Consider the following 10,637-nt stretch of genomic DNA (forward strand, 5'->3'; position numbering starts at 1 on the left):
CCCCCCCCCCCCCCCCCCCAAATGATCTTTTTTACAAGTTATTTTATATAGTAGGATGAACATGAGTGACATATTTTAAGTTAAATCATACCCTTATTTAATCGGTGGCAGCAGGAATTCGCTTTTGATTGATGCTATAATAACAACATCTTAAATTGTTTGTTTTTTAGTAACATGAGATCGAGGACGAGCTCCAATGCCAGTTCTCGCCGGTCGTACAGTTCCTACCGAGACTACGCCCGTGACCTGATAGAGGGCAGCCAGCGATCCATACACGGTATGGTTAGTGGTAGTTATGAACTGTATGACACCACAAACCATGGTAGGGGAACTGGAGTGATCTCCCCTCCATCATCCGTTGTGTCCGACCTGGAATCGTTACCAGATTCTATTCTTAGTGAACAATACGCCAGCAATGCTACAACCTCTCATCTGAACACGGATCCTTCCTTCATTAGAACCAGACCAATCAACTCCGCCGACATTAAGTCCCGGATAAGGAAACAGCGTAAGATACCGTTAACGTCATAGTTTCCACTCAGACGTTGTATCTATAGTGTGCATAGTCAAATATATAAGGAAGGGAATGGATAATAATGCTGATTTATTCCAAGTAAGACTTGGAAATCGTTTGATACATTTGTGATGCTCTACAAACATGTTTTAATTTTATCGAATGTTTTATCTCAGGAAATGACTCTTTCCTTGTCGGATATCTGATAACGAATGTTAAATACGTTAGTGATGTTTTTGTGAATAGCGATGCATTTCATTCGTAAATGTCTGTGATATTATTGGTGCCAAAGTTGAATGTCAGAGGTATGAGAATGAGATCGCATGGAAACCTGTAGGAACTATGATTTATCAAGAAGGTTTCTTTTTATTAAATTATTAAAGTTTTAAGTGGTAAGTAATTAACCGAATTAATTTATGCTTGCATGGTGTTGTGCTGGGGATAAAGGTGTCGTTTACCTTTGGCGTTAAGAGTATTTGGTAGAAGTACCTTGCCCTTGGAATACGATTTTACGAAATGTTCTTTGCAGCATATCAAATGAAACGTAATGATAGATGATGGTTACGAAAATGTTTGCGTTTTCGAGTGATTTAAAGAAAAGAGAATATTTTTTAAAGACTTGATATATTTTATTATGCAGAATGTGTAGCTACTGTATGTCGATATGCTCGTGTGAGTAGAAATGTTGAAACTGCGTTGGTGCATGTGTATGGGCTGTTGAATATTGAACAGATTTCCTGCGACCCCTTTAGACGTCCCATTGGCGATCAACACATTTTGGAGGATGCGATCGTCTACATTTAGGACCATTATAATGTTTTGTTAAATCTATTTATTTACATTGTGTCATTTTACATAATTGTTTGAGTTTTTCTGATTTATTAACGGCGATGATATTCATATTGAATAATCTACTTAATAAATGGCCGTTTGTAACATTTTGTTGGGATTCCGTCCAAGTTTAGTGAAATTATAAATTAAGTCGAATGCCTTTCTCGTCTTTCCGAGTTCTCTGCACTTACTGAGGACAACACATATGTATCAGGTTCCGTGCACATAATTTACCTTAAAGCTGCTTTAATGACTAGTCAGAGCAAAGATTGTGATAAGTGTCTGTGATTAGGGCACTCAAGGGAGTCAACTCTTGTTAAAATAATTAAACAATTTTACCAGATATCATTATATTTAAATATCTGTGTAAAGATAGACAAGAGATGTCCATTGGTATCGCTGACTTATAGAAAGATGTGCTTTTATACAACCGCCTGTTGTTTGTGCCTGTGATGTAGCTGTTTAGACTGACGACCATAACCAGACAGTCCCTCGGGTCGACAGCAGGGCTGCATGGTTGGAAAGAGGTAGTTTAGGACTGGCTTGTTAGAGTCAACATCAAAGTTTGTTAGAGACACTTACTTTTCTGTTCTTTTGTTTGGCTCTTTAAATTCAAAAGAGTAAAAACATATATTTAAAACAGTATAATTTGATTAGCATAAAGGTACAACATTGTTAATTTGCAGGTGTATTTGTGTCTTTATATCTCATTTATTTCAATGTTTTTCGCAAAATTTATTTCGAAAATATTGATCGATGGTTAATGAAGGAAATAAGTTTTTCTCATTTCGTTGTTTTCATGCGAAGATGCCTATATAGAGAATGTGTTTGAATATGGAATATTATAGCAACAGTAATTTTATACAATATCGGTTCTACATCCATCCATGATAAAATACGATGCTAGGCAGCATTGTTTGGTGCCTTAATTTTTGCATCATCATTATTTATATTCCCGGTATTATTTTTTGCATGCGTTTGTTTAGATCATTGTTTCAGTATTTAGTGTTTTTAACGATGATCAGTATTTTGGAATATATCTTATACACAAAGCATCATGATCAATACTAACAAAATGAATGGGAATATATATATATAAGGCATTTAAATAAGTTCTCGATGTATATATAAAAGATATGATATTTATACGATATTTTTGTACCAATATGCTACATTGTTCAGTGTATCACTCACATATCATCCAACCATTGACACACAATCATCAATGTATTTGACATCAATAAAAAATAATATAAACAATAACAGATTGAAGCAGTTTTACCTTGTTTGTCTCCTACTCTTATCCTGTATAATACCGTTTACTCACCGTAGGAGCTAAAGAGCGACATCCTTTGGCAATCAGTTCCTGTAGGTTTTGGGGCAATACCGGTAAATTTTATTGCAATACCGGTAGTTTTAGATAGATTGGTGAGGCAGTTAATCTGAAAGGTTACCAATCTGCAAAAAATAAAAGCACACATAAACGAACAAAGAGCACAAAACAGTATTCAAACTCGGTAAAAAAATCTATGAAAAAAAGGACTTAATATGAACAAAGAAAAAACCCATGCATACCCTTGGAAAGATTCCAGGAGAAGAAGACCAGTTACGAAGAGTAAGTGATTCTTATTGTACAGCTTAGCAGTAAAATATGTTTTAAAAAATATTAGGGTAGACAAATAATTAGAGAGTGACTTGTCCTTCATTCCAAGTGCATAAAGATGTTCTGGTTATTGAAAGACAATACATCATCTATATATCTGAAAGTAAAATTAAAACAATTGACAACGTGTCGTCAGAGCTGATAAGCTCTTACATCAATTCAACCTCTTATCAAAACAAGGCTGCATATCCCAGGTTTGGGCGGACAAGCATGGTGTATGTACGGACTTCGACATCGTTAGGCATAGAGGTTCCTCGTGAGAAAGCCAATGTATATTGATGCTCTGGCTGGTATGTTGTGATGTGTTTTCGCCGTGATAGGGCCGAGGCGCTCGCGACTCCCAAATACTTACTGCATTAATTGGTAAATAGACGTTTGTGGATTTCATTTTCGGCTTATATTGAAATCATAAAAAGTAATGCGATTTAGATTTAAGCATGTTTATCTTGCCTACATTTTTAAAATGAAGAAATCGGTAGAATATAGGAAAAAACGCTACCAAGCACATGCGACAAAAAATCAAATACATGTCTACGGTTAGATACTAGAAAGAAAAATAAATTAAAAGTTCAACAGGGTTGTCTTGCACGTTTTGAGACTGGAATACCAGACGTTCAGTGTTGCCTAGATATTTATAGGTGATGCTTTAACGACAGTGTGATAAAGGACAGTCAATTTGTTCCTTCAGCAGTATCTACTTGGGTATTGTAATCCCTCTAGTGTGTATCTACTTCAGGCTTGGAATCCGTCCATGGTAAGATTTCTTATGATGTTTAGATAGTGGAGTTCACAGTAGCAAGGAATGAATGATGTTTAAGCAAAGAGGTTGAAAGTAGATCAGACAGTAAGCGGTCGGTCAAGAGCAGGGTTCTTATTTCACATAGGACCTTCATGGAAATATGTCTGCCACTGTTGCCCTGAAAGAGACGGCGAGTAAGTTGTGGTATTGTTACATCATGTAGAAAACCCCAATGGTGGACAGACCTAAACATGGCCCAGGTCAAAAGTTTAGTAAAGGGTAAAGTGATGTGACAAAGAAAACAGAACGGTTGACATGCAGGCAAATAACAGCGTAGGCATATAACACGATTTCAGTCATTACCAGGTCTTTTTCATTTCATGTCCTTGAGTAAAAAGATATAATGTACAGGACACAAATATTGAGTTTTCTCATACTAATTCTGGTGTGCGTGCCATTAGTAGGGTTTACATACAAATGATGATCTGGACTAGGTGTAGTACGGGCTGTAGAGGACGCTACAGGTGAAACCTATACCAGTGTTGGGTGTATTACATATCACACCTGACTGACAGATTGTAATGATCTAGACTATGTGTAGTACGTATACGGGCTGTAGAAGACGCTACAGGTGAAGAGCCTATACCAGTGTTGGTAATGACGGGAGTATATTGATCATGTTCCAGCCTACTCGTGTATATTGCGGTATCACGGCATTCACCCGGCACGGATAGGAACTTATTCTTAATTATCACGGATTTATTTTCTTTCAAAATCACTGACGCATCTTCAGTAAACGATTTTACATGCGAAATGTACCCATGTATGGCAAATAGGTTTTTAATAGATTTTGCACATACTTGTCTTTCAGACAGTTTATATATTCAGATGGAAGATCCTTCGACAGGTACTATGGTTTAGCAATCAATACAAACATACACAGGAAATTGTACATTTATACGTAGAAATTTGGTTAATTTAAAAACAAGACTCGATTAGTCATGGTATTGATTAAACATTATAATGTGTCCAAATAAACACGGCCAGTGTTCTGTTAAAAGGAGAAGTGACCATAGTAGCAGGTGTCTATAATATCAGAGACATATAATATATACGTCTCTAATAATATCATAGAAATCCAGACACTATACTCCTCTGCCGCCCTCGGTGTGCTAAGCGGATTACGTCTGTCCGTGATGACTTCTGTGTCGTCCTTTGTGTTTACTGCCGGGGACGTGTTAACCAGTGTGTTTCTGTAGGAACATCCTTACATGACGAATCCTCTATCAATGCATGTCTAACGTCGACTACAACCGAGGGATGGAGTTCTATTTCAAACAAATAAAGTGAACTATCTCTCCGTGTTATAAACGCTATTTTTGGTGATCCTTTACACCAGGTCTCGTTATTTACTGTCAAAAAACATGATCAAAGAATGCATATATTTTTGATCACAAGTATGTAGAATTTCTGGCCTAATCCACTCTGAGATTGCTCTTTAGAGACCTTCACCAGATCGGCAAATAAATCACTTGAGTTTTGAGCAAACATGACATTTTTGTAAATATGTTTTGAAAAAGCCTATTTTAAGACATACGAGGGCTTTATTATCAGCACTGTACTCTCCGATAAAAGTGTTACCGTGAGAGTGCATGGCGCTGCACCTTATTATAGACTCATGTTGACACACGTCTGCCAAACTGTATTGACGATGTCAACAGAACCAATTTGTCTCTCATTGTTAACGACTTGACGTTTAAAAAAACCTGCAGGTGAATTAGTATTCACTCCAGTTTAATCCACTCCTGTTAATACCACATCAGAATGGCTAGCCACATTCACCCCTGCTAAATAACACGCCATAATGTGTCGTCACATCTACTCCTGTTAAGAACGCATCGGAACATGGAGTCACATCAACTCCTGTAAATAACACATCACAATGTGTTGTATTAATAACACATCAGAACGTATAGTCACATTCATTCCCGTAAACAACACATTAGAATGTGAAGTCACATTCACTCCTGTTAATAACACATCAGAATGTGTAGTTACATTCACTCCTGTTAATAACACATCAGAATGTGTAGTTACATTCACTCCTGTTAATAACACATCAGAATATGTAGTCACATTCACTCCTGTTAATAACACATCAGAATGTGTAGTTACATTCCCTCCTGTTAATAACACATCAGAATATGTAGGCACATTCACTCCTGTTAATAACACATCAGAATGTGTAGTTACATTCACTCCTGTTAATAACACATCAGAATGTGAAGTCACATTAACCCCTGTCAATAACACATCAGAATGTGTCGTTACATTCACCCCTGTGAATAACACATCAGAATGTGTAGTTACATTCAGTCCTGTTTATAACACAACATGATGTGTAGTTACATTCACTCCTGTTAATAACACATCATAATGTGTAGTTACATTCACTCCTGTTAATAACACATCAGAATGTGTAGTTAAATTCACTCCTGTTAATAACACATCAGAATGTGTAGTCACATTCACTCCTGTTATTAACACAGAATGTGTTGTCACATTCACTCCTGTTATTAACACATCAAATGCGTAGTCACATTCACTCCTGTTAATAACACAGAATGTGTAGTCACATTCACTCCTGTTATTAACACATCAAATGCGTAGTCACATTCACTCCTGTTAATAACACAGAATGTGTACTCACATTCACTCCTGTTATTAACACATCAAATGCGTAGTCACATTCACTCCTGTTAATAACACAGAATGTGTACTCACATTCACTCCTGTTATTAACACATCAAATGCGTAGTCACATTCACTCCTGTTAATAACACAGAATGTGTACTCACATTCACTCCTGTTATTAACACATCAAATGTGTAGTCACATTCACTCCTATTAATAACACAGAATGTGTAGTCACATTCACTCCTGTTAATAACACAGAATGTGTAGTCACATTCACTCCTGTTATTAGCACAGAATGTGTAGTCACATTCACTCCTGTTATTAGCACAGAATGTGTAGTCACATTCACTCCTGTTATTAACACAGAATGTGTTGTCACATTCACTCCTGTTATTAACACATCAAATGCGTAGTCACATTCACTCCTGTTAATAACACAGAATGTGTACTCACATTCACTCCTGTTATTAACACATCAAATGTGTAGTCACATTCACTCCTGTTAATAACACAGAATGTGTAGTCACATTCACTCCTGTTATTAACACAGAATGTGTTGTCACATTCACTCCTGTTATTAACACATCAAATGTGTAGTCACATTCACTCCTATTAATAACACAGAATGTGTAGTCACATTCACTCCTGTTAATAACACAGAATGTGTACTCACATTCACTCCTGTTATTAACACATCAAATGTGTAGTCACATTCACTCCTATTAATAACACAGAATGTGTAGTCACATTCACTCCTGTTAATAACACAGAATGTGTAGTCACATTCACTCCTGTTAATAACACATCGGAACGCGTTGTTTTCGGTTACTAACAGCATGTATATCATGTGTTAATCTGTAGGTATCCAGATTTCGAGAACTGTTAAATATGTTATTTCGTTGCTTTTTATTGAAATGACATGTCGCTTCATTGAGTTTTCTCGATTATTTTTAATTTTACACGTTATCAGAGATCGGGACATTTGCAATTTAAAAGGCCAGTGAATAATGTATCACTGATGTCTTATCAACTAACACAATCCATTAAAATGTTGATGCACTGTTATACAACGTTATGTGCGTTTAATTCTAATTAAGTTAATGGAGCACGATTAATGGAGCACGAACTCCAGAAGTATTCCTCTAGAGCAAATCTTGATACTACACACGCCTCACTTAACGGCAATCATTGTAATACCACCTCCAGCTACACACGCCTCACTTAACGGCAATCATTGTAATACCACCTCCAGCTACACACGCCTCACTTAACGGCAATCATTGTAATACCACCTCCAGCTACACACGCCTCACTTAACGGCAATCATTGTAATACCACCTCCAGCTACACACGCCTCACTTAACGGCAATCATTGTAATACCACCTCCAGCTACACACGCCTCACTTAACGGCAATCATTGTAATACCACCTCCAGCTACACACGCCTCACTTAACGGCAATCATTGTAATACCACCTCCAGCTACACACGCCTCACTTAACGGCAATCATTGTAATACCACCTCCAGCTACACACGCCTCACTTAACGGCAATCATTGTAATACCACCTCCAGCTACACACGCCTCACTTAACGGCAATCATTGTAATACCACCTCCAGCTACACACGCCTCACTTAACGGCAATCATTGTAATACCACCTCCAGCTACACACGCCTCACTTAACGGCAATCATTGTAATACCACCTCCAGCTACACACGCCTCACTTAACGGCAATCATTGTAATACCACCTCCAGCTACACACGCCTCACTTAACGGCAATCATTGTAATACCACCTCCAGCTACACACGCCTCACTTAACGGCAATCATTGTAATACCACCTCCAGCTACACACGCCTCACTTAACGGCAATCATTGTAATACCACCTCCAGCTACACACGCCTCACTTAACGGCAATCATTGTAATACCACCTCCAGCTACACACGCCTCACTTAACGGCAATCATTGTAATACCACCTCCAGCTACACACGCCTCACTTAACGGCAATCATTGTAATACCACCTCCAGCTACACACGCCTCACTTAACGGCAATCATTGTAATACCACCTCCAGCTACACACGCCTCACTTAACGGCAATCATTGTAATACCACCTCCAGCTACACACGCCTCACTTAACGGCAATCATTGTAATACCACCTCCAGCTACACACGCCTCACTTAACGGCAATCATTGTAATACCACCTCCAGCTACACACGCCTCACTTAACGGCAATCATTGTAATACCACCTCCAGCTACACACGCCTCACTTAACGGCAATCATTGTAATACCACCTCCAGCTACACACGCCTCACTTAACGGCAATCATTGTAATACCACCTCCAGCTACACACGCCTCACTTAACGGCAATCATTGTAATACCACCTCCAGCTACACACGCCTCACTTAACGGCAATCATTGTAATACCACCTCCAGCTACACACGCCTCACTTAACGGCAATCATTGTAATACCACCTCCAGCTACACACGCCTCACTTAACGGCAATCATTGTAATACCACCTCCAGCTACACACGCCTCACTTAACGGCAATCATTGTAATACCACCTCCAGCTACACACGCCTCACTTAACGGCAATCATTGTAATACCACCTCCAGCTACACACGCCTCACTTAACGGCAATCATTGTAATACCACCTCCAGCTACACACGCCTCACTTAACGGCAATCATTGNTTCATTGTAATATAATCTCCAGCTACAACGACACAACACGGAGATCATTGTAATACAACCTCCAGATACAACGACACAACACGGAGATCATTGTGATACAACCTCCAGCTACAACGACACTACATGGAGATCATTGTAATATCACCTCCAGGTACAACGACACAACACGGATATCATTGTAATACAACCTCCAGCTACAGCGATACAACACGGAGATAATTGTAATACAACCTCCAGCTACACCGACACAACATGGAGTTCATTGTAATATAATCTCCAGCTACAACGACACAACTCGGAGATCATTGTAATACAACCTCCAGATACAACGACACAACACGGAGATCATTTTAATACAACCTCCAACTACAACGACACAACACGGAGATTATTGTAATACAACCTCCAGCTACGACGACACAACATGGAGTTCATTGAAATATAATCTCCAGCTACAACGACACAACACGAAGATCATTGTAATACAACCTCCAACTACAACGACACACCACGGAGATCATTGTAATACAACCTCCAGCTTCAACGACACAACACGGAGATCATTGTGATACAACCTCCAGCTACAACGACACAACATGGCGTTCATTGTAATATAATCTCCAGCTACAACGACACAACACGGAGATCATTGTAATATCACCTCCAGCTACAACGACACAACACGGATATCTAATGGAATGATCCGCCAAACAACGTTTCGCTGTAAAATTCATTATGACGTATCAATAAAGATACGCTCTTTGACTCAATTTTATATGTAAATTTTGAACAGTTCATGGCCCGTATTAATGAAAGTGTTCTCATGCTCAAGCACGGATTATGTGCTAAAACCAATTTTCTGTCAACTAAAAATATTCTGCCTTAAGTTTTTTCAATTTGTTTCCAAATCATTGACAAAATAGAAAAAAAAATGATTAATTTATAATCGGAACAAGAAATTAGGCTTGAGCACAAATCCATCCTTGAGCATGATAACTGTTTCATAAATACGGTCCATAATTGATTGGAAGCCCTCTGTACATATAATTAGTGTGATTTGGAAAAAGTAACAACGTCCGGTATTGGTTTATTTACATTGTATAAGAAACAATTTTGGTCGTGACAGAGCACATCATTCAAGTAAAAAGTCCACCATTGCATAATACTCACCGCATATTACCTTACCAAATGTAGAAAAAACATTTACTTCAGCTATATGGATCAATCATTGACGTCATCATTACTATGAAGTCCTGATAATAGTAACATTTGTGTATAATTTTATGACAAAATACCTAGCAATAATCCACCAAAACATAGTGTGATCAGTTAATTAGAGAAACTTAAATAATAAACCGTTTTAATCTAGATAAAGCAACCCATGGCACAAAGCTTAGGATGGAACCAAGCACTTAGTCAAAACTCGATCCGGGACGGAAGCAGTTATCGGAATGTAGAATTAATTAAAGTGGGGTTACCCTAA

The 10,637-nt window shown here is 38.2% G+C and overlaps 1 protein-coding gene across 1 annotated transcript in view; it reads left to right on the forward strand.

Moving 5' to 3' along the window:
- The window catches only part of LOC110442587, a 111,133-nt gene extending 108,521 nt beyond the window's left edge, over window positions 1–2,612 (forward strand). The window contains exon 32 of the mRNA XM_021486267.1: window positions 171–2,612. Within this exon, the coding sequence (XP_021341942.1) occupies window positions 171–531 (361 nt within the window). The 3' untranslated portion in view covers window positions 532–2,612. The remainder of the gene's footprint in view (window positions 1–170) is intronic.
- Window positions 2,613–10,637: the final 8,025 nt, after the last annotated feature.

The sequence above is a fragment of the Mizuhopecten yessoensis genome, unplaced genomic scaffold (genome assembly GCF_002113885.1).
Source record: "Mizuhopecten yessoensis strain PY_sf001 unplaced genomic scaffold, ASM211388v2 scaffold716281, whole genome shotgun sequence".
NCBI lineage: Eukaryota > Metazoa > Mollusca > Bivalvia > Pectinida > Pectinidae > Mizuhopecten > Mizuhopecten yessoensis.